The 26,259-nt window shown below is 35.9% G+C and overlaps 1 protein-coding gene across 4 annotated transcripts in view; it reads right to left on the reverse strand.

Moving 5' to 3' along the window:
• wasla (WASP like actin nucleation promoting factor a) overlaps window positions 1-26,259 on the reverse strand; it is a 40,566-nt gene that overhangs the window by 9,100 nt on the left and 5,207 nt on the right. Inside the window, exons 2-9 of one of the 4 annotated variants that reach the window (XM_088922851.1) lie at window positions 18,334-18,468; window positions 17,870-17,956; window positions 14,172-14,268; window positions 13,460-13,483; window positions 8,660-8,834; window positions 7,933-7,975; window positions 3,059-3,212; window positions 2,712-2,729 (exon numbers count right to left, since the gene is read on the reverse strand). In XM_088922851.1, the coding sequence (XP_088778977.1) occupies window positions 2,712-2,729; window positions 3,059-3,212; window positions 7,933-7,975; window positions 8,660-8,834; window positions 13,460-13,483; window positions 14,172-14,268; window positions 17,870-17,956; window positions 18,334-18,468 (733 nt within the window). The remainder of the gene's footprint in view (window positions 1-2,711; window positions 2,730-3,058; window positions 3,213-7,932; window positions 7,976-8,659; window positions 8,835-13,459; window positions 13,484-14,171; window positions 14,269-17,869; window positions 17,957-18,333; window positions 18,469-26,259) is intronic. The other 3 variants (XM_088922853.1, XM_088922854.1, XM_088922855.1) reach the window with 3 other exon arrangements.

Raw genomic sequence — 26,259 nt, forward strand, 5'->3', positions numbered from 1 at the left:
CACTCCTCTCCTGATAAGCATAACAAATAACAAGAAGAACATACAAGGTGTTATTCATTGGAACTTTCTAATGTTCCAATGTGCACTATCTTCAAAATGAACACCTGTGTTAAGAATGCAACCTGTTTTCTTACAATTGGCATGTTTACTGTAAGACAGTATGATACTAACAAACCTTCCACATTCCACTATTTTGTTAAGATAAAGAGACAAGACATGCACTTTAGATCTTTTGGACCTACAATATTATCTCCTAATTCTAATGTTTTTTTGACTGGAAGCTAATAGAAACCTTTTTGTTTTTGATATTGCTACACACCTACGTCATCCCCTACTGTCTGTGAGAGAGTGTTAGTCCAAGGGGTGCAAAGACTTCCCAATTATATGGTGCAATTGTTAAATTAAAAATGGTCTCCACACTTGTGTGCAGAACTTAAGAAAATCTATGAAGTGTTTGCTGGTGTGTGCTACAATTTTCAAAATAAAGGAAATAAAATTTTAAAATAAAAGGCTCATTCTTAGCTATGGTGAGTGCTGGGCAACAGCATAAAATGTTTCATCTGCATTAGTAATTAGCATTAAATCTGTAAAAATGATTAGACAGTTGAGTTTTAACAGGAGAATATGCTGACAGTGATGTGCCCTTTATCAGTGCAGTGTTCACATTGTTTATGACTGTTCTGGGAATAAAAAAGTAGAAAAAGTTATGCCACACATCCTCACTAGGTGGTGCTGTGACTCCTTTAATTCAATATTTTTCTTTACAATGTATTGCTTTGTCCCCAATACAAGTTTCTTTTAGAAAATAAAATACTAAAAATGCAGTTCACCCTACAGTACAGTACAATAACACCACAAGAGCAAGCTGCCTGGAATAATGCAGTGAGATAAAAGGAAAAGACTGGAATAGTCAGAATGTATTTTAGACTGCTTGCAAACTGTTGGGGAAGAAGACCAACAAAAAAACAACTAAGCACACTGGTGCTGGATCCCTTTGCATACATTTGACTGATGATAAAAACAAGTTTATGCAATGAACATTTGATTCTGGTGCACACTCAGTCTTTCTGCCAGAAAGACCATCCCAATCACAAATAGTAAAGGTCGTGACTAGAAACTGGAAATGTAAAAAAACTGAAGGTATCAGTAAAGGCTTCACAAAGTGCATCTCAAATGAGATGGATGGCACCACTGTGCACATGCTGTTGGAAGACTGAGCACAAGAGGAAACAAGGCAAATGGGAATAGTGAAGCAGGTGAAAAGTTCTGAATTATAGCAATTTTGTGTTTGCCTTCTACTGGTTATGCAAATCAATAATATATGGTATTTATTTTCTTAGTTTTCTTTCTCAATTAAAAATTAAGTATCAACAACACCAATCTGATGAACTTAGGTAACAGCACTTAATTTAAAATGATAAGTAGAGACTTTCAAGTCTCCATGATAGAAAACGCGTGACTAGCTGTGTGCAGCATTATTATAATGGAGTACAAATTACAATCATGACAATGTCACTGACATTCCGTTATGGTGAGCGAACAACCATTTCTCCATTCATTGTTGACGATGATTGTTATAACATGAAACAACATATGTTTAATAGGATATCCAATTAAATTTCACACCTTTGATACAAGCTCACCTTTAGTTTAAAATCATATTTTCAGGTATCATGCTCTCATAAAACCCTGCTGTAGATGAAACAGTGTAACAGACTGAATGGATCCATTGTACAGCACAAATCAAGAAGGCACAGGCACAAAGACAGGGCTTTGGCTCCCTCTAGACTTGTAGCGATGCATTTTGTGTATAAATTGCAATGTTGTTTTTGAAGTTTGTGTGAGCTCACTGTACTTTGAATCAGGAAAACAATATATTTTTGAATGGATACAGTGCTTTTTTGATACTACATTTTGTCATATATTTGTACTTAGTGATGAAAATCAATTTATTAAAAAAAAAGCCACAGTCGGATAATTATTTGGCTGTTGCTTTTGTCAAAACAACTGAAATGTTACTGTTGTCTCTTCATCTGAGTATTTTGTTACCCATTGATAAGGTTGTATTTACCAGAGCTATTGAATTTGTCCTGCTCAATGGACCAGAAGTAGAGTTCCTTCCAAGGATACTGTATGAACCCATGACTCTCCAGTCACTCAGACATACAGACCAAGCCACCACTCCCAGAGACATCTCTGAAAACATACCCTTTTTCCACCTCACACATAACATGCTGTTTTGGCATTTCCAAAATGAGCTTCAACAACAAAAACAGCATTTTTCAGTGAGTAAAATAGCTCTTACATAAAAACAGAGCTAGGGAAATCAAAGCACTTAAGATGTAAACAGTGCCAATTCACTGTAGACCGAACACAAACTAACACGGCACACAGCAATCACATCACCTCAAATTGTCATCCCACACCAATCGGAGACATGCACATTAAAAATGTCTACCAAATAAAATGCAGTGGTACAGTAGTTTACAGTACTCAAGAAAATTACACTATTGGTCTTTTTTTGTTACTTTGTTTCTTTGATATAGGAATGTGTGGCGACAGGATTCTGTCAATGACATTGCCAATCCAAGATTTTTCAAGAAGAAAGTACTGTGAGCATAATAGTTTCTCTCAATATCTAATAGAGCACTGATCAGAAAACAGAACAGTGCCAAGCATGCACCTCTCATGCTCTGCACAGTTATACCTACCACACCACCTTGGTGGACCTACAGAACAGATTTAATGGATTAGTATACAGGCTGGAAATTTCACAATTGCTATACTTACAAAACCCATAGAGTGTTATATGCCCTGGTTAAAATATGAAGTTGTTTCCCTAGAGATTTATAAGGAAATAAACTTCATTTTTAAATGGTGGTGTTTGAGGATATCAATACACTTTGCAAGGTGATAGTTTTTGTGTGCAATTTTTTTATTTCCTGGAGATAATTGCATTACATTGAGAAGCTGGAACATGGATGTGAACCAAAGGCATTTCACATTATAAACACATATATACCTGGACATTGCTGAGAAGATCTGCAAAACAACTCACCTTGTCTGCGCAGCTCATTTTTGACAGCCTCCACACCCCCTTTTTTCTCAATGAAGTCATAAATGACTTTGGATGTTTCTTTGTCTTTCAGCTGTGCCTCTGAGATTCCACACAAATCAAAAAGGTTCTTCAGTTCTGGGTCTAGGTTATTAAGCTGCAGACAAGAAAAAAAAAATATTACCCTGATCATCTTTTAACTCTATGAGTTAAATAGAAATATGAACAGGGAATCAGATGATGCCATTACATTGTGGTGAAAAGAAACCTTCAGTATGAAAAGAAATTAACTCCATCTATACAGCAAAATATGGTCTGTATGAGTGTCAGCTAATCTCATTAATGCCTCTAACTAAATTAAAACTAAATAAATTGAATACTGAAAGTTTGGATTGGGTTCAAAAGCTGCTCAACAGAAGGATTATTCAATTAACTGTAGTGCACACAGAAACACTTCTTGTTCTCTAAACATTTTTTAATTCACTGAGGCCTACATTAGCAGAGTCTGAAGATAGAACAAGCCTGTCACATTGTGGTGTTCTTAGGAAAAGACTAAAAGCTTAATGTTTAAAAGCAAGTGAGATGTATACATTAGATTACGAATGTGAACAGAGGATTTCTGAAATAAACTATTTTCAATTACAATATACTATACTCAATTAAAAAACGAATATATATATATAAATAAAAATCCCTGGTTAAATAGTAATGAAACCCCTGTTTCATGCTCTCACCATAATGTGACAAAAACTCCAGACAGCCTCTAATATGTATAATTATCAACAAAAACAAACTTAGAAAACATAAATAAAATCAAGATCAACATTTTCACCTAAAGCTCCAAAAATCTTCAGGATTATAGAAGCAATCAGTTTTGGGGATATGGCATTTTAAAAGCAAGCAGTTTACATTGAACATTAAAAAAAAGTTTTAAATTTGATGCTGTAAACTTTCAACAGTATTATTCAGTTAGATGTATTCCCTCTTCTTCAATAATTAAGGGAGCTAAAACTGACTTTGGTTTACTATATGTACTGCTTTCAGATACCTTTTCCCCACAATACAAATGTCTGTGCACTGCAACACAACAACATTACCAATATCTAACATGATTGCCACATGTCAGGCAAAACAATGTTCTCTGATGACATCTTATTTTGTGCTCCTTCATTCAGGGATATGACAGCTTTCATGTACAGTATATACAAGTTATTATATAGGAAAATCAATGTACACAACATATTCTACAAGGGGCCTTTCAGTTGGGGATCTTTAAGAGCTATACAATATTTCTGAAGTCATTAAGACCATTAAATGAAATGGGCATTCAAAATTAAGAAATGTTTAAGAAATTAAAAATGATTCTAAACACTCCCAACTATGACAAGGAAATGCCTCTAGCAGAGATCTCGCAAGCTGTTCTCAATATTTGTACAAGCAAAATAGTTTTACAAAATAAAAACATCTAAATTCTCAAAATCATGAATGTTGATTGCACCCGCAGTCCTGAAATGATCGATGCATTTCAGTTAATGAAATTAAACCACTGAAGAAATCTAAATAAAATGAATTTGTATCAGGAACCTCACAAAACATTACTTTTATATACACTCTGAGCATCAAAATAAACTTGACTATTTAAGCATGTATTTTAAAAATATGTACACAGACTATAATCAATCACATATTGATTAAATGTTTTTAGCATTAGGGTAATTGATTATTCATGACTGACCATGATATACGAGTAACCTTGCTGCATAAGTACTAAACCTCATCAGTAACTGAGCTGACTGGAGCACAAGTAATGAGTTGATTTAACCTGTTGAAAGTCAAGCCCAGTGAAAAACAAGAAATAAAAATGCATAAAGAAACCAATATGCTTCACGTATCACTAGAACAACAGCTTTGTACCATATTGGTATACTGGAATATAGGAGGAGGAGGAATTTACTGGTCTAAAGAGATCTGCACACAGAAGACATGATGGCTGGATGGATTAATACCCTCATCTTTTCCTTTTTTAAATTATATAATGTTAGCATGCCCGAAGGGGTTGGGCAACCAGATGACCTTGGACCCCTAGAGGTTTTTTCTCTCCTTACTAAGGAGTTTTTGGTTCCTCTCCTCCATTGTCTTCTGGTCTTCTGTATTGACAAAATGTATTGTCAATTGTATTGTTAAGCGCTTTGAGGCAACCTTGTTGTGAAAGGCTCTATATAAAAATAAATTGAATATGGATTTAGTCAGTACACTGTCACTCAGTCTTGGGTGTTCACAGTGAGCAATTTCTAACCTGGCAGGACATTTGTTGCCATGATGTGATATTATTAACTGAGACCTGAGGTCATGACACCTTGCTCGGACAGATAGGTATATTCAAGTGGTCTTTGCTTTAGCAACAAGTGGCTGCAGTACTCCGTTTATAGTGATTGATAGCAACCTGACTGCACGATTCTATATTCCTGGCACCTTACTTGTTGACATTCCTGCAGGAGCATCACATTGTGACCACACTTAGGAAATATAACATGTATCCTCAACTACTGCGAAGCTACCATCTGTGGGATTATAGCTGAATGACTAAATCATAATCTTCCCTAAACTGTAATGTCAAGCTCCATGCGAGATAAGAATGGAACTTTTTCCCATTGAGAATGCCGTATGCGCCTATCCTGAACTCAGAGACCAGTGAACAGGCATATGCTTATCCAGGCTCTACAAGGGGGATGGGACAGAGTCCCACAAAACAGCCCCTGCAACCTAGTGCACAGTATGAATCCCATTTGTGCAACTTGGACTGCTTCCAACAGTGGCCAATAACACAGTCTAGCTTATGACTGAAACAGGCTAACAGGAGCAGGATAACAGAAGACAATCAGTCCCATTGACGATAAACGTTAATCAATATGATGAATTTACCCACGTCATGTCTGTTCAATAAAATGAAAGTTCACTTCCAAAAAAAAAAGTTGTTCTTCTTCTGATAACTTTGTGTATTTGTCATCCGTTTCAATGATATTCACTATACTATGTGAAACACTTAAATTTGTGTAATTAAATTAAATGTATTTAATCACTAAATGGAATAAGCTGATACAGAAGCATTACTACATAAGAACATTGAACAGGAATATTGGTACAAACACTTATCTACGAAACCATTAATATCTTAACGCACTGAAATGGAACAAGCTTGCTATACCTTGTGATTTGTGTCCCTGCAGCAATTACAAACATGGAAACCAAAAGCTTCCAGTGTAGAAGCACAAAAAATGACTGCCATGATATTTCTTTAAATATTACATTGTATGACAAATAAATTCACTGGACTAAAAATAGCTTAATCCTCTTCAAGATGGACATCATTTAACATTCATTTTTTCCTAAACTCAATGTGGAGATAAGATGTTTTTAATCTTATTGCATAACCACCAAAATTATTCAGTTATGTTATTAAACAGGGCGGCTTCTATGTAACAGTGACAGGGCAAACAGAAAATGGCATTAAGGTCACTTGCAACAAATTAGCAACTGATGTAGACATAAAAAAATTATTTGGTAATGTAAAACAGACATCAAGATGAAGTTAGGAATGTAATATTTTTCTTGGCAGACTGCAATCATGTTTTTGGGATAATTGCTTTACATTGTTAGACATTTTGCCAATATCCTCTCCTATTGTGTTAATTGCTAAAGCCCGATGATAACTCATTTCAGATTTAAGAGTATTGCTGCACACTGAATGCCTGGTGCTTGGAACAACACAATCAGCATGTATTCAGGCAAGAAGTTGTATTTGAATCACACAATGATACTGTTGAACAGTTCATCCATTTCCATTCCAAGTCATCAATTAATCTATTGATAAAATATACTTATCCCTTTCTTTAGAAAGGCAACTGGTTTCAACACTTCTGCTCATAGGTGAAAACTTGTAAAAATGACACTAAATTCCCATTAAAATACATTTAATACATTAAAGGTCTCCAGTTCATTCCAAGCGAGTGTAACTGGACTTAAACCAGTTGAGGTAGTTTTCTAGCATATCTGTATGTCTGGCAACATTAATTGCGATGTATACTTTACAAAAGAATTAAAACACTTTTTTCCATACAATTATGTTGTGTTTCAATGCATTATGAGATAGTTATGTGGAGAAATAAAATTTTCATTAACTATAGTACACTTGAACAATAAATGACATTGAACTAATCAATTTCTGTTTCACTTCTTACACTTGCTCTTATTGTTTCCTAACTTTTCTTTATTGTAAAAATTGTATATTCAATTACAGCACACAAAAGACGAACAGTACCGTTACTCAGTCCTTCATGCAACTTATCAAACTATTTTTTTTCATTTAAGCTCATCACTTATCTAGACTGGATAAGGCCATCAACACTGGTATATTTTCTCATACGCTTAGGAGCCATTTTATTTATTTCATTAATATATTATTTAACTATCACTTTAATTTAGGAAATTACCATCACTAACACTGCTCTGCAAAATATTAATAATCATCAAAGGTCGATGCAATAATGTAACCTAACAGATCATTATGGATCTGAGAAGAGCCATCACACATTGCAGGTCATGGATTAAATAGTGTGCAGAAAAGTCTGTGCGGATACTGAAAACCATGTAAGATAAATTTGTGTATAGCAAGAGACTGGTGTACCAGGACATTTCAGCCAAAAACCTTGTTACCGTTGCCAGGAAATCCTAAACTTCTCCTCAGATGGACCTTCCAGTAAGACAATAACCCCAAATGCATATTGAAATCCAGAAATGATTAATTGACCACAAAATCAACATTTTGCATTGGCCATCTCGGTCTCCAGACTGTATAACCAAAAGTCAGTTTTACTCACATCAAAGCCTGTATTTGGATCCCAGCCAACATGTCCAATGTGCCTGAAAGGAACGAGGTATATATAAATAACTACAGATAAAGTAATATTCAACAAACATTTGGCCAAAAACACTGCATATTGGGGAAATCAGGAGATAGGTCTGCTTTAATACCTGTAAACAATTGGAAGTAAAATGCAGTGTCTGAACCTACTGACAAGCATGGCCCTCATGACATCATGCTCAAAATTAACTGGTGCCTTGCAAGAGTATCCCAATCACTGCACTTTTCACATTTAGTTGCTTTAACGTTTGCAGTCATCACACTTTCAAGAAGCAATTAAAGTCCGTCATAAACACAACCTACATCACACATTCAAAACACATAAAAGTAGATATAAAAAAATTGATAGTCATAACTGCATGAGTATTCAGACCCTTCACTGTGGCAAACCTAAATTAGCTTAGATATACAAAATTACCTTAACAAGGCAAGTAATTGAGTAGCTTCGGTCTGTGTGCAACAAAATGCAACTGTCTTTGTAAGGTTTTTCAGTCAAGAAGTGAATTTCCAGCAATCACTCAACCATGTAGGATTTCAAGCAAAGGACAGCTAGGGATGAATACATTTGCAAGGCACTGCAGATCCAACAGGACAAAAAGTGGACCAGTCAGGTTTTAGTGAGAAGAAACCTTATGATCGTCACAAGATGAATTACAGAAAACAAGTTACTGAAACTAACTTACTGAAAGTTACTGGGGGTTCCAATGTCTGCCTTTGTCAGTTTCTTCCTCTTCCCCGCTTTATCCTTTTTCTTAATCATATTGGAGTGCATGATGTTATTTACTTGAGAATTACTGTATCGCACATTTGTGATTTCTGGATTTTTTATATCAACTGTAGCCATTGGCAGAGCAGGTCCTAAAAACAGAAAGAAAAACATACCATCAGATACAGACACAAAGTAGTTCAATAAAAAAAAGTCTTAAATGTTCATCACCACCTTGACCTTTCTGATTTTATATACTTTCTTACCCAACTCCTACAACATCACCTACTCTACTTACAGAAAGTCATTCTAACGACAGATACAGTTTCTGTGTGGAGGGGTAAACAAAGCTCAATTTTATTTCCTTCATGGTGGAGGTCAATAAGTCAGGAGAGCTTAGCGCAAGGTAGCCTATGTTACACTATACATAGCTGTACCTTTCCAGAACACAGCCCAAAAAGCAAGTCATCGAGAAAAAAATGCCTTGTCAGACCGTGAACACAGGCAAACATTCTCAGCTAGTCACGGCAAATGTGAAAGCAAAGTACACAATTTTGCATTTGAAAAAATATCCTACCCTGTTGTAAGGAAGTAACAATTACTGAATGGCATTAAAAACAAATGCTAGAGGTTCTAATACTGATTTGTTGTGTTAACACCTTTCAGTATGGAATTTCAGATTGCAGACTTCATGTAAAAAATATGATCAAGCCACACAATAAACCGACCTATATGGCAAGTTGTGCCATGACTTTTTGATGTTAGCTAGGAGCCTGAAATCAGCACACTAAACGGTTAGATAAATGCCACAAGCTCACTGCACACCCACCTCCAAGTTTTGCTTTTCTTTCTTTATGGCAAGATGTCAGGCACGCATGTTTAATGTAGTTCATATTACCATCTTCCATAGCTCCCATGTGTACATCTAAGAGTATTTTTCCCATCATTACACAGGCACTTTCTCCACGACTAATTGAGAGCTTGGAAACCGAAGAGGAAAGAGGCAGGTAGAGCTCATCTTTGGGAAGCACCAGGCAGAGCAAGGGGGCTAGACACCCACTGGATTTATAGCTGTAGTCCGATAGTTCCTCGGACGGAGCTCCATAGAAAGTGGTGCAGAACATTTTCTCCCTGAAGGAGTCTGGAGACGAAGCTTGCCTGGGTAAGGCTCCTCTATTCCATCTGAACCACACCCGAGTGGGAGAACCTACTCAGCAAGCTGCAATGCCAAGCTCATTGCATCACAAAAACAAAGGCCTTTGTAAATTATTATATTTTCCGTCCAATCGCCTTCATTCTCAGACATACATGTATTTCGAGGTCAGAGATAGCAGCCTTCAGCCTGCCCAGGTGGCCACGACCATTGAGAATGGAGTATTAATCCTAAGAAATTACAAACCCCACTGTATTTTACATAACCACTAAACCCACTGCTAATACTGTCAAATCCTAGAATTCCCTTTAAACATTTTAAATCTCCTTCAGCATAGCACCGCCTTACTCTGCCCACAAATCCCATGAAAAATCAATGACAAGGATTTTATACAGCAAACAGAAAACAACCACCTCCTCATACAGACTCAATTTGGAGTCCCCCCCCCCCCCATCAGGCTTATATGCCTTCTAGCATTTTGCTCCATCTTAAAAGTATGCTAAATCTTTCCCAAAAGAGCCTGTGCACCAAATGTCTTTCAGAATGATAATATAAAGGACTAAAACCCAAGGGGCAGGTTTTCTCTAGATATTTAAGAAAGATGAAAAAACTAACGATGTCAAAAGCTCCAGAAATATTTAAATCTGCTATTTACCCATCTATAAACAATACCGTGCTACAAAATGTAACTTCTCAGAACCTGTAGAAACTAAAAACAATGTCTTAATATTGATTTCCATGCAGAAACATACGCAACACTAGTATTTTTTTACATCCTTGGGATCACATGAAATTGTAAAGCACAGTGAGGCATAGTGAATTAAACATGTAATTTTCATTTCCAAGTTTCTTCACTTGCACACCATCTTGATAAGCGGCACAGGAGTGTCAATGTTAAAACCACTTAAAACCGATTAACTTCAAGTCCAATAGTTGTTATACCAGTAGAATGCTAATGCCGGACTCCTGCTTACTTTATAAAGGAAGAAAAAAAACGAAGCCAGGAAAAACACATCAACAGCCAGGCTGGTGGCTTCTGCAATCAGACTATTTTCACTGTTTGGTGGAATTAGTAAAAGTTCTGCAGCTGCTAGTAATTAACATGATTCTCCACTCCAATTGTCTGACTGATCATAGAAGATTGTCTCCAGAAAGACTCTTAAGTCTCGTAAATGCTTGTTGCAGAATTCTTGCATTTTTATTATAAAGCATTACAAAAAACAACAAAAAGAATTTTAAGGTTTTCTTAAAGTGTCATAAATTTAAATGTTTAATAATGCCAACCTACAAAAGAACCCTTGCTTAATAATGCATAAGGCTCACCCACTCACAAGAAAGGGTCTTGTGAGGTGCTTATAATGAATGTAATGAAAACTAGTATAATAAAAAAAATTCTAGCACATTAAAACTTCGTAAATTTTGACGTAATTAACAAAAAAGATATATTTAAAGCTCAAATGCACCTTTATGATGTCTATTGAAAGTAGAAGCTCATTTTCAAGCTCAACCTCTCACTTTAAAATGGCAGAATGTTTTTAAAATACAAAAAATTGAGTATTTCTTGGAAATGTTTCTCAACATACTGTTGATTTTAATTACCACTCATTTTCTCTCTGATAAACAACAAGCCTTACAAACCAATGCAGACAAGCAGCTGAATTAATTCAGTTTTTATCTTGAAAAAGTGAAAACTATTTTTCTAGCAATATGGCAAACTAAAATCTGATGCACAAGACTGTGCCAGTCTAAACGTCACCCTGTTCCTTTACCTTCACATTCAAACTGTTATATACACAGTTGAGACGGAGCAGGAAATCTAATTCAAATATCCCTTGTCTATCAATATCACTAGATTACTTAAGTTTGAGAGCTTCTACTGAAAATATACACTGTCTTGCTGCATGTGATGTTAAATTTAGAACCATTTAATTAGAACCATTTTCAGTCACTGAATCCTGTAAGATTCAATTTAATAATCTGCCACAACCTTCACAATCTCTCAGGAATTTTCATATAGTGTAGTCATGAAATAAGAGATAAGATAAGGCCACTTTATTGGCCACATACAATTTCTTGTATTAGGAATTTGTCTTTTTGCATATCCAAACTTGCTTTCCATGAGACACACAGACAGGGAGAGAAGCTTGGGGTCAGAGCATAGGTCAGTCATTTATACAGCGCCCCTGAAGCAGTTGGGGGTAAGGGCCTTGCTCATGGGCCCAACAGAGTAGGATTCCTCTGCCGGTCACGGGATACGAACCGACAACCTTCCAGCCACAGGTGCAGATTCTTAGCCACAGAGCCACCGCAGTGCCCCAAAATATCAATAATCATTGAACGCTTGCTATAAATTATGCAGATTTTCAACATTGTCTACCTAACAACAGTAAAGTATTAGAGAGCTTTTCTGCTTCATATCCACCATCAACAAAGCAAATGTTTAATCCATATTTATTATGTCTACAAACATTTGTTACATTACACTGTCCACAGTGCAACAAAAGCACAATTGTGCTTATATTTAGGTTACTCAAAATTACCAAAAACAAAAGTGTTCGGAAATCAAAACCATGAGATAACATGTAGCAGCACCTCTTAGGAACTTTAGGGTACTTAAACATATTTAGTTAAATGCACAGATAAAATACAAACAAAAATGATTTGGCAGTGCTTTATGTGAATATTGCTGTACGATAGCTTCATAATCACTTCATAACTGGTATACAAGATGTTATAATACTTTACATAGACAAAAATAATGACATGATGTGTGCCTAAGTGGTCACATTTGTTGCGGTATCACAATACATGCATCACATTTTTTGCAGTATTGCATTGGACCAAACTCTGAAAATGAAATGCGTCATGACCTCTAAGACACACGTCATGTTATTTGTCAAGTCCCTGTCAAGTATTGTGGAGCAGTTATAAAGGGATTAGGAAGTCATTATAAAGCAACATTCAAATAGAGCATTAAAACCAAATAAAACCCCAAAATTGTGGCCACTCTCTACAACTTTTGTGCTAGGTTAAAATGTTTACCTTAAATTTCACTGAACTGTGAAAATATTGAGCAATGCAAACAGGAATTAAGTTTGGCGCCTTCAAATTTCAATTTGCAATACAAAACACTGAGGTCTTTCAGTTGGTCACTCTCCAATAACAACAAAATTAATAAAGAAGTGCATCACATGTGCCTTTTTTCACATCTTTGAAAACCTTTTATGATCATAGATCTCCATGTCTTGACCCGATTCTCAACTCATGAGGTTCACACTACAGTGCTTAACAACAGATGTTAAAGAATCTTTATGTAGCAATGGCATCAGTTTGAATAAAAAAAGTACTGATTAGTTAAGTGTAGAAAAAATGTATCCATGTATATAGGTACCGTTTTTATTAAAAGAATGCATTGTGAACACAGTAATTGAGAAGACTTCTGATAACTGCTCTATTACCTACTACAGTAGTTATGCCATGAACACAATGATCATCTTTAATTATGTCATCTTTAGAATTGTTCAGGCCGTTTTTATGTGTTTGCTTTGTAAGAGAGCAAAAAACAATCTGTAATCTAAGATGGTTTTCTTGGTTTATGTAAATTTAATGTAATTAATAACCTACCATTTGGAGGGTCACGTCTTTTTTCTGCAAAAACAAAAAATTCAAATAATTACAACTTAGAAGTGTATGTTAGTGGCAAAAAGTAGTGAAAGAAAAAAAATACTAGGAATTCCAAGGGCACGGAGTTTATACAATTGAATCCATAAGCTGTTCTTTCCAGTAAGTTTGCAAGTGGAACTCACAGAAAAACGAATCTTGTTTGCAGAATACGAAGACATCAAGCGAAACAAGAGGTCTCAAGGCCCACTGATTTAAAAAATAAAATTAAAAGAAAACCGTCCGTAATGCAGTAGTGTTCTGATAAGGGCTACAAAAGGTAGACTGTTCATATTCTCCTTCCTCCTTTAATGTTGGCATGGTACTTGAGTGAAAAAAGAAATTCGTTCACGAAAGGGTGTTAATGCAGAACAAATGTAAACCACTCAGGAAAAAAACGTTTGTCGATGCACACTAATGCTAACCTTTTAAACCCTAAATAACTTCCTTTCACAGCACGAGATCCTGCTTCAAAGACAACTAAGAGTAGATGGACTTTTCAAAGCACACAACACGTTAGCTGTTTTTTAGAAAGCGCCCTCAGGCCAACTTTGTCAATTTAAGACCAATGGCTATTTGTAAGAGAGCTTTCATTTAAGGAAGCAGAAGTTGAAGCAGAGAGATATTTCATATGGGAAATGCAAACAACACAGATGAAGACATAAATAACAATCACCCGTTCTTCTTTGTCGCTTTCCAAGTAGCTCTCCCAATGCAGCTCTGAAACGTTTTGCCTCCTCTTCATTTGCAAAGTTAAGCCCAACCTGACAAGTCTAAAATGACAAGAAAATGCATGTAAAATTAAATGCAGAAACTTTTGTTCCTCACTGATCCAGTGCAGAAGGAACATACCCTCTCCGTCGTATTATTTGTCACTAACTTATAAATCTCCAGTTCCTGGGGGGGCTTGAAAACAGCTCAACTACACAATTTCCTAGACTGCACAGTGAACCCATAACCTGGCTCAAGTCTGTTTGTCAGTAGACAGCGAAGACCAGAACTCATAATCAGCAGTATGCGAATGAAAACTGGGTGAGTAGCAATTCTAATCTTTAAAAAAAAATCTTCAGTCACTTGGATTTTTAATATTTAAATTTAGTTAAGATGCCAAGCATTTATCACCATTTAGCACTGAGAGTGATACTCTCAAAAGCAAAAATAAACGTTCTCGGCTATGTATTCAAAAGGACTAGAATTCCTTCACCTTTTTGTAACTTAGTGTAGGGACTAACATCCGCCCATTTTCAATTACCACTTGGTCCATTACAAAGTGACAGGAGCCAGAGGCAAACCTGGCTGACCATGAGAGCAAGAGAAAGATACACCAGGACTGGACACCAGGCAGAAGTACACTGTGAAACCATTAGTCCTACATAAACTCAAAGGACATTTCTAACACATAATACAAGTTAGGTATAATCAACAGTTGATGTCTCTAATACTTTACTCTGCTAATAATCCTAACTCTTCTTCACCATGCCATACCTCTCTTCTCCTTCCTCTGGAATTTCTAGCAATGCCTGTCTGGTTCTCTCTTCTCTCTACAAAAATGCTCTAGATTCCCTCGTTACTTCAAATGGCTTCTCTCACCACTTTTATGCTGAGGATGTTCTTTACTTTTAATTATGAAACCACACAGGCTATATATACAGATCTTTAAAGATGTGGACAAATTTATTAATTGTTAATATCACTGCTTTCAATTGACATTTCTGCTCTTAGGAAACCAGTTCCTAAAGTACCTGCATCTTTCCAATGACATCCCCTTTGGTTGACTTTAAGTGAAATATACAGAAAAAAACTGAATATTTTAATCAGAACTTTTATTATCAAACTGAAAACATTTTATGGGTGCAAGAACATCACCAATCAAAAAATGTAAATCAAAATGTGTTGACTTGATCAGTATTCACATACATTAACTCAATATTGAATAATTTTGGAGACATCTCTACCAACTTTGCACTCCAGGATAATGCAGTTTTCATCCACTCTTTTGTGGAAACCTGCTCAAGTTAGCTGGGGATCACTGATAAACATTTTTGCCAAAGGTTTTTATCATATTCAAGACCAGACTATGGTCATTACAGCTCTCAAAAAAGGCCATGTTGGTTAATGAATTATGTAAAACCTTATAAACTTAAAAAAACAATGTAAGTCATTCCACTAGCTTATTTCAAGCTATATCAAATAAAAAAAGTTGTTAACTAAACCTTCTGCTTTGGATTTTGCCATAAGAACATCAGGGCTCTTGCACACCATACTGAAACGCAGTTTGTATGTTACTAGTAGATTATGGAGGTAACCATCTGAGTGCTATCAGTGCCAAAATAAAAGCATGGTCTCAGTACATAATAAACAGATATGAACATCAACATTCTGTATTATCCCGCACTCCTTAATATCTAAGCATCTGCTCCTATCCACAGTAGAGTAAACTCATGAAGCTCCTATATGCAGTAGATTTGGCTGTGTCTGCCCACAACACAGACAAAATTTTCCTGTGTTGGCGCCACTTATTTTTTGTTCTACAGGATCCCAAACCCACTGCAGGGCTTTAGTTCCATACAAGCCCCCTTTGTGACATGACCAGGATATTGGTGACTCAAGGACATTATCTCCAATCTCAGCTCTTGAACTCTATAGCCCTATCGCAGTCACCATTGCTGTCACCGGTGTATCGCTAACTAGTTTCCTCCTATCCCACTGCTCAGTTTGGAGGGACAGCATGATCTAGGCAGAGTATGGGTGAGGCGATATCCTTTCCACTTCATACCCATCATCACCGATCTCAAAGGGACACTTGGCACATTTTCAAAGACTATTTTCAAAAGTGTAAAATCTTTTAACACCTTTGTCCCAAATTTGTTTGGTCTTGGTCTGCATGGTTTAATGCATTACTTGAAATTCACTACATGAATTAAAGACTTAACAGAGACAACTTGATGCATTATGAACCACTATTAATACCATTCAATTAACTGTGCAACTAATGAAGCTAAACTAAGTTTTGCCATAGCAAAGAGGGTGAATACTTACACCATCAACATATTCCAGTTTTTCACATTCAATTGCAGGTTGTGCCAATATGAAACTTGTTACTCAAAGAAGTGTTCAGTTTGAGCATTTGAATTTTGATTGAATTATTCACTTAAAATCATATGTATGCATTATTTGTAAAATAATCAAATATCACTGGAACAGGGTTAATACTTTTGTAAATAACTATTTAGGATATGCCTTAATTACAACTAAGAAATTTGTTAAGTGATATATGATTTGGGATTTTTTATGATGAATAACGAATTTCTTATAAAATCCGATTAAGCCCAGCTATCTTTACAAGCAAAACCTACAGGCAGCATTCAAATAAAGGCAACTGATAGAGGACTATAGAAGAGTTAAATGATTAAATTTAGCATGCAGAGCAGCTGTATTCGTATGAATGGAGATTTTTTAATTTAATTGTTACATTTATTAGAATCCTGCTCGACGTGTCAGAAATACTTCTGGGTCACGAGTACACAAGAAACTGCTGTGGAAACACAAAAAACATAGCCAGATGGTCCAGTTCTGCTATGCCCAGAGGAGGCTACTGTAAACAAGGGATAGAAAACTATCTTAGTGCCCTCATCGATCCTTAACCTGCCCACCTTAAGCCTTTTTTCCTCATTAACACAAGTTCCTAAATAGAAAATGTGTTTAGGAAAATCATTTTCTGTATGAACATAAACACACAGCACTAAACTAACGTATTTAATGGATCAATGGTCTATCATATTAAGTGACCTTTACATCTCCAAGTGTTATATAACGCTTGAGACAAAATTATGTTTCCAACATTACCGTATTGATGGCATTATTAATATACAAAATGAAGACTATAGAACATCCAGCTAACTCCACTACTGTCACAAACCAATTGAAACAGTCACTCACATTTAGGTCAATAAATTAATCAATGCTTTTTTTCCCAAATCATACAAATATAGTCAACTATTTATTCAACTGTGATACAAATTGCCAAGCATTCCAGAAGCACCACCAACAACAATCATCTTCAATTACTTCTGTGCATTTTTGTATATCAGACAGTTGACATCCTTTGATCAAACACTACAAATAAGTTAACTCAGAAAACACTAAAGGAACAGGGGGTTACCTTACCAACTGCTGATGTAAAACCAGTTTTTTTTACAAAAACATTAGTCACAAAACTGATTAAAAATGTAACGGTTTCCTTCATTCTCACACAATGTACCTTAATTTTAGGCATATTTGAGTATATTTTGAGATAATTCAACTCTGAGATATGATTCACAAATTCTTTATAAATGGACTCTCTTTTTAAAATGAAATAGGATAAAGACTTACATCTCCTGGGAATGAAAGAAAATACGTTCTTGAAGAGGTAAATAGGAAGTTGTTGTAGAGTTCCTGCTCCCACATTGCCTTCCCTTCCTGCATGCAAGAGGAGACAAAGACATTAAATCTGAGAATCGGCCAGAGAAAAAACGTGAATCTGTATGCTTCGCCCATCTAGTAAGAAAGCCCTGCCAAGTGGTAGCAGAAGTGGGACTTCCAAATAAAGTACTAATAGTTTCTTCGGGATGGCACAGAAAAATGCCTGAAGCATTAATTAAAACGGAACACCAAAACAGATCAGATTAGGGTAACAATCCCTCTCCGTAAAGTCATACTTTGTATCTGACAAGGAAACAATTAGCTTATCTTTACAGAGGACCTTCAGTTATCAAAAGTGTCATGTTAAATTACTCTCTAACCACAGACTTATCAAGGACAGAGGACACAGCAATTGTACTAAGATGGATTCTTACCTTTATATCATATACTCTTATAAAATAAGACCTTTGGGGATTGTCCTTTACCAGACAGGCGACACCACAGCACTTCTTTGACCAAACTGAATTCCGTTCAGCTGCGTATACTTGAACAACAGCAGAAGACAAGGTCTGGAAAAGAGATGCAATACATCATGTCATGATCTTAGTAAAACTATGTCAGCAAAGTGGAAAGACATACAGGTAGGTAGTTCTGGATTTATGCAGCAGATTTGTTCCTGAAAATGCCACGTAAATCAAAAACAAGTGAATCAAAAACGAATTCCTCATGAGAATTAGTTGAGGGGTGCTTTTAGGGTCTACTCCTAAATAAGAACGATTAACATACATGAATACATGTAAAATGTTTTTATAGTTACACCAATTCATTCATGTAAGTCATGCGTACACAAACATCTGGACTGCACTACTGTTTTCAGTCCTTCCACTCTCAGTAAGCCATTCAAATGAAATTTAAAGTAACACTAGCAATACAGTTTTCTTATTTCTGATTGGATCTGATCATTAGTAATGACATTCAAATGTTTGTTGAATGTCAAGACTATTTTTTTAAAGGCTATGAAAAAAGTCAAGGCGTTTTACTTACAACTCTTTGCATTGAATTTAGTTCTTAAGATTTGGTTGTTGCTGTATAAAATCTAAAATATTTTTTATCATCAAGACGTTTACTAAATAACCTACTTGCAACCCCCCCCCATACTGTAGTAAAAAGGAACTGGCCTAGTAAAAGTCTAACCAGTATTAAGCACTGCACATCTCTAGCTGGAGTGCAAATAAAGCAGTGCAGTACAGAGCCATAGCGCAGTCTTCCATGTACTTTCATATCAACTCTGTTAAGACCATTTCCAGACATGTACACTACCACTGTCAGGTTTTTCAGTTTAATAAGACCAAAATGTTTCTGACTTAGAAAATTCATTCAGTTATGAAGATAAGCTTTGAAAGAGTTTTCTAGGCTTAAGAACTTAAAATCACACAGAAGACAGTCACAATGTCTATAAAAACAACATTTCCATAGTTATACACACAGAAATTTAACACCGAATTGAAGAAGCGTCACTGTTTTCCTGTTGAAACATTTCCTTACTAGCGGACAAAACACATATTGTAATTAAATATAGTTCAACCACTCAGATAAAATAAAAAAAACAGAGTGCAACTGACCCATTCTCCTGTGAGGAATAAAACAAACATCCCCAAACTCAACAAGAACCATACAGTGGATCTCTGGGATCCTGGGTGTTACAGAGTGCTAGTGCAAAAAAACTGAAAAGCAATTGCTAGGAGAGTTTCAAAGATACAGCAGAATTCATGTGATATCAGCAATACAGCTTCAGATTCCAAGAACAATTCTAGCTGGAAACCCCCTAGGCTGACTTTCTGAGAATGTGCTTGGTGTTTGGGGTGTGCGGCTTGGGTAGTCCCCAATTTAAATCCTAGTTAAGAGGGATGTACAGCCTTACCACCATTCTGCTGAGAAAAGCATTCAAAAGAAGTGGTATATATTTGTATTAGACCTCCAGTAATATATTGGTATTGTTAAAGAAAATGCACATTTCAAAAACAGGTTTTTAATTGCCTTTTTAGGCTACCTTTCCTCTACAATTCCATGACATCCAGCATAGCTGAATAAATCAACTGCCTAATACATCAATGATGAAAAACGAGGAAAACCCATTATAGGATCACAATTTAATAACTAGGAAGAGGTAAAGATTAGTATCTATGCCTGACTAACACAGACTACTACTGTACTTCAGTGTACTTCTTAAAATTGTCCCAGTTACAAAATGTAAATATAAATTAAATATAACCTTTATTTTAATTAGATATTGTAGTTCTGATTTAAGTAATCAAAATGAGAAAAAAATACAGTAACTTCACAATGACCAAATTGTGAGAAGGTGACTGTCAATTTGAAAGCAGTTACACATCTCTCAGCATTGTTTTTTCTGGCTTAATTCTTATATATTCACTGAAGTAATAGGACCTAATTTTTAAAAAGTGAAAGTGCATTTTTTTTGCAAAAGGCAGATCAGTTTACGGTCAATACAGCTACATTTTACATTGCAAGGGACATTACTCAACTTTGCTTATCGTTCAACGAAGTATTTAAAACACTCAAAATATTTTACAGGAAATGGGTCCCTACAAATTAAGCTGCCTAACCCGTCACACAACCTTTGAGGAATTAATGAAAGGGATTAAAACAGCTTGCTGGTTTGTACTGAGTAAATAAGTAAGATTGGGACAATCAGACAGGGCTGGAAAGTATTTCACCAAGTTCTCAACGGAAATGACCCAAAAACAGCAGGACATACAGGATAAATGCACATGTTAAAGTAAAAAGCCAGTAAAGGGGTAAATTAGCCTCAGGGAGGGCTTTTATCATCTACTTGCATCTCTGGGGATTTGGAAAAAAAGCTAAACATCTAAAGGAGAGTGTACAACTTCCTCAAAAATTACCCCCAAAAAATCATACGTCATTTCTACTGAGAAAAAGTGGTCTGATCATCAAGAAGACGAGAGTGTGAGTTTCTGCTTCCGTTTCTTTAAATGAGTCCTCAAACAGCTTTAATACCTTCTCTAGAAGTTACACATATTACAGAGATTCAGAAATCACATCCTGTGTCACAGAAACAAATACAAAGACAAAATGGGCATAATGTTCACCTTTTGAAACGGTGAATTTAAATGCAAGTCATTCACTTAATCTGCACCATCTGTTTTTAATGCAGAATTACCAATTATTGATTATACATTCACCCTATCTGGAATGGCAAAATGTGCCTTTACCACTCGATTTACAACAATGACATTTATACATTGGCACACTGGGAAACACATTGGGAAAATGAAGTAGCCCAGGTTCCTCCAAACTGATAAGCCTTCAACCCATGTATCTTTTGACATATTTCAAGCTCTGCAGTGGAATACAGGTTTGTATCTGAGCACTGATGTATAGTAAAAGACGCATTTAATCATTTCATTTTTGAGGACCCGAGTTAATACTGCATTTCAAAAACACTGGATCTGTGACAAAGTCAAAAATCTAGATTGGACTTCTTTGTAGATTTCAAGGCACTATATCCTGTTTCAAATAAGGCACAAAAGTATAATTAAAGTTCTCTTAATCCCAACTATAAATTAACCACACTCAAGAAATACCGCCAAGGATTTAAGTGTTAGATTTCCTGCCCCCAAAATAAGAATCTATCAAATTCTTGGTGGTAAGGAAAACAGGAGGAAAGCACATTCAGTGAAACTAAGCTGTCCTAAAAAAGCAAACCACAACATTTTCTGTAAAAAGCCTGCTGACTGGTACAGTACAAACATCTCCACTTTAGATTCCTTTAGACTTGAGAACGAAAGCAGCCGCCTGCACAACCATTGTTAATAAACCAGGCAAGACCAACGGAGTGTGTAACAGAGCTTTCCAGTTCATCCAATGATAAAATAATGTCAAAAACAATTTCAAAAATCAAAATTCTCATTCACCAAATGTTTTTAATTTGCCATACTACATTAAAGTAAGAAAACCATTTGATCAAATCCACATTTTGGTAACTACTGGTATTAGTAAAGAAGTGAAGAAAGTACACTAGGCAAACCATTTTTTTGCATCCTAATTACCTATATTTTTCATTTTCATAATCACACCTCACATACAGAAATTCAGCAAAATAATTTACTTTATACAACAAAAATTGGAAAACCGGGAAAAGAATACCAGGTAGGTGGGTTTAGCCAAGAGGACACTGCTAAGGTTCAGGTAAAACTTCATTCAGGCTTGCATACTTGTAATTCCATGTCAAGTATGTTGCAGCTGCCACCTCTCTTCACAAAAATATTGGCCTGTATGTTTATTTACCTGCTTTGTTCAGTAAATCTGGCAACTTGTCACATGAAGCCATAGAAAAGGGAAACCAGATTTTAGCTTCAATTTCCTCGACAATGATTTACTACACATAAACATAAAACAAAACAAAGCTATTTATGATTTACATTAACAGGAAACAGCACACTACACAACGCATCACTGTCCTACAACAGCTTAATAGTCACAAACTGGACAGCTAAAGTTAAAATCAAGGATGAAATCTCTGCAAACAGATCGGAAGCAAATCAAAAAGGGGAAGCAATTGGCAATTATACTTCCTCCTTTTGGTAACCACAGTTCTTTTATTGCTGACCTCAAAAACAATGACTCACAAAGAAGTTCTGACACAAACTGCCAAAGTTACACCTAATACTACCAATCATCCTTGAGTCCTCCAATTGGTTTTCCACTAATTGAATATTTTAAAGCAAATAGGCGTAGGTCACTTTGGTTCTGTTCAGGGCAGTCAAATTAAGAAATGAGAGAGGTTTTAAGCTTCAAAGTACATGCTTAAAATATCTGTAAAGCACCCCTGAACTTTCAGCTACAATCACCAGTTATAGAAACATGTACCTCTAACTAGGTCGCTATGGCAACGTGTCATGTCAATAAATCCCTCACCCCCCCATTAGAGCCAGAGACACAGAGCTTTCCAGGTATTTGTGAAAATGTAGTCTATCTCCTGTACCCAGAGTAGTGACCAACTTGAAGGATAAGAAACATTTTCATTTTAGTCCATTGTAAACTGTAAGTCCCCACCAGTTTCACAGATAGTTTGGCATTGCTAGGCTAGATATCAGTCGTCTTAAACATAACTTGCAGCAACAAACTGCAGGTGTTTTCGGTATTTGCAAATTCGCTAATGACTCCCATAAGGGAAAGCACGTGCTATGAACATAATAATAAACAAGCAGCTTGTATTACGACTTAAGAACAATAAAAAGTTTTTTTTTTACAATTTCAAGTATCAAAAACCAATGACAAAGAACATGTAATTACAATTTAATTCAATTCAATTACTACTGAAGATCTGAGCCTTCATTCATCCTTAAACATCAAAATATTCCCCTGCAGTGTATTTTTATACAGTAATGACTGTGTAAATCAGTTGCTGTTTGTAAGGCTTAAGGCTTACTGTGTTAGGGAACAATAGAAGCAAAAGAAGGCTATTTTTGACTTTTCATTTTCACTGTCTACACTGTTTTCTAGAATGAACCCATTTTCCTTTGCAACTCACCTTGAGGGCTTGATTCAAAAGTATTCCCTGTATCGTGAAAAATTGACCTTTCACACTGATTTTAACAATGGAAGATCTCAATGATAAGCACCAACATTACTGGGTACTTTTAGCATTATGTACACAGAGTTTTAAAAGTGCTAGGTCATGTTATACCTAGTAAATTGCAAAGGCCAGATGGATATTTCCCTGAGAATACTGAAGGAATGAGAGATGCTATTCATTGCTACTCACTTAGACTACAGCGTGACAGTATCTACAGATTGGAGAACCGCAAACATATAACCAATTAAATAGAAAGAGGTCAAAACTAAACTAAAGATCACTCACTTACCAATATTCCCATCAAATTTATTTAAATGATAATTAGAGGTAAAATAAAAGGATATTTGCAAAGTAACAGCTTTTCAAAATTAGACAACAGACTTAGAAAGGGAATGTTCTGTTTAACTACTGGTGTTCTTCACGCAAGCAACTAGGACATCTGATGGCACTAAAGCACTCAAAATGATCTTTTTACATTTTACAGAAAGATTTTGAAAAGGTCTCTCATAAAAGCTTAATCCTCAAATTAAGACAGAAATTAATGACAGAAACTCAAGGTGGTGCGTGCATATGGATGCAGAACCAGTTAACAGGAAACATCTTAAGGGATATAAGCTGTAATTGGACTGATGGAAGCAGTGGTATGACAATCACTTTTAGGGCAGTTGCTCTTCCTAATAAATTTAGATTCTGGTGTAGTCAGCAAACAAGTTAAATTTGTAGAAGACGCAAAAATAGGGGGAGTGGTAAACAGACACAGCAGCAAAGAAATTAAAATGGCTTACAATGGATAGGTGAAACATTAGGCAGACAGGCTGTCAAGTGGAAAGAAACCTACATTATACATATTGCATAGATCGCAGAGAGCTGCAGGAAGCTAAACAAGTTCAGGTTCTGGTTGTTGGCACAGAACCTTCTATGCCCTCATCAGGATAAAGTGGAGAAGCAATAATAAAAAAAAAATCAATGCTTGGCTATATAGCATAAAAGTTGGGAATTTAATTCAATTGAATTAAATTCAGTTTGTATTATACCCTTAGTTCAAACAAGCATTAAGGCTGAGTCCTGGTCTCAGATTTTCTGTACATGTACATATAAAAGCAACTTCATTTCTCCAGTGTAGAACAAAGGAGACTGAGAGGATATTAAAATAAAAATTAATAAAAAAAAGTCTTAAAGGATAAAGATCTGGTCATATTTGCACACAGCGGAGAGATAAGAACAAAGGCAGAACTGTCAACTAAAAGGGAATAATGTGAAAAAAGCGACAACATTAGAAACAAAATGTTAAAATGTGGTACATCTTCCATCAGAATCAACCCAGAGCCAAGTTAGAGTTCAACTATCTACCCAACGTATTAATACTGGATTGGGAAAAGAGTTTTGATTTGACACTGAACTTTAAAAAAAGTAATAGTGAAGATCTGATTTGCGAAGGGAGAGCAACTGACTGCTGATGAAGAGGTCCCTGGTTCAAATCTGGGTTCAAATCTTGCAATAGGATGGCAAAGAACCAAGAGTGGTATTGGGGTACCAGCAGGTGTCACTCTTCCAATCAATGCTATTCTATGGACAAGATATTAAGCCAAGGGCCTGACTACCTGGGTCTTCAAAAAAATAAATGGCACCTAACGCTTCCTAAGTGTAGGGTTATCAACTCCACTGTCTAATCAGGCCTGTCTACAGTTCCCTCTTAATTCAACTGCTGTGATCTGCTGTGTAATGACTGTAGCGTAATGGCTGCTATGCAGCAAACTTTAGGATGATGGATAAAGTGGGTTTATTTTCTTATATTTTTAAGAGTTATGGGATCCTTTAAGAACTGGTACTGAACATTTTCTTCAGAGATCAAACCACCACATGAAAAAAATGTACCTGCTCCCAAACCACCTAAAAAATTAAAATGCCAAACTGCAAAGCAATATATTAAAATAATATTACTGGATGCATTGACTGACATACTATCACTACAAAGGTTTTCCATAGAATATAATTGGGAAAAGAAAAGGGAATCCATTTCTGAGGATAAGAGGTTAAATGCCATCACACTGTGGATTAACTGCAGCTATTTACTGCACGACAGTACATCTGGGTACAAATCAAGCATATGCCACGATAAATAAGGCTAAAAGCAAGGTTTCAATAATAAAAGCAACCTGAGCAAGTCTCATCAACAAAAAGAGACTTGTCAATACTCAATTCCATGCTTAAAGCAAAACAGGCACTTCTGTAACCAATACACTAAATACTAATACAAAATGCAGAAGGATCCATTTCTGAATAGGTTTAGAAAACCAAGCTAGCCACCATTACATACATTTGGTATTTGCATAAAAAATAAAACCTTTTTTCACTGTCTAGCACATTACGGTCTCTACATTGACCAGGGTTATGTTCAAAATCCTCATGAAAGTTGAAATCTGCAAATAACCTCATGGCTTATAATGTTTGTATATTATGGTGAATAAACTGTTATGTTTTATAATTACCCCTTAAGTTTTCCCATAAGGTACTAAATAAACAAAGAGGTAAATGCCATTTAAAATACCTAACACTTTTAATGATAATTTAAAGAATTCTATTCTCTCCATATAATCAAGTTGACGGGGAAGGATGCATCGGTTGATCAAGTGGCCCCAGAATTATTTCCTAAGAAGCTCATCAGTGAGAAGGAATATAGGCTGGAACAAGTCTTCACCGCAGATGAAACGGGCTTCTCCTGGAAGAAAACACCCCCCTG

Source organism: Atractosteus spatula, chromosome 8 (genome assembly GCF_055471065.1).
Source record: "Atractosteus spatula isolate fAtrSpa1 chromosome 8, fAtrSpa1.hap1, whole genome shotgun sequence".
In the NCBI taxonomy this organism is placed as follows: domain Eukaryota; kingdom Metazoa; phylum Chordata; class Actinopteri; order Semionotiformes; family Lepisosteidae; genus Atractosteus; species Atractosteus spatula.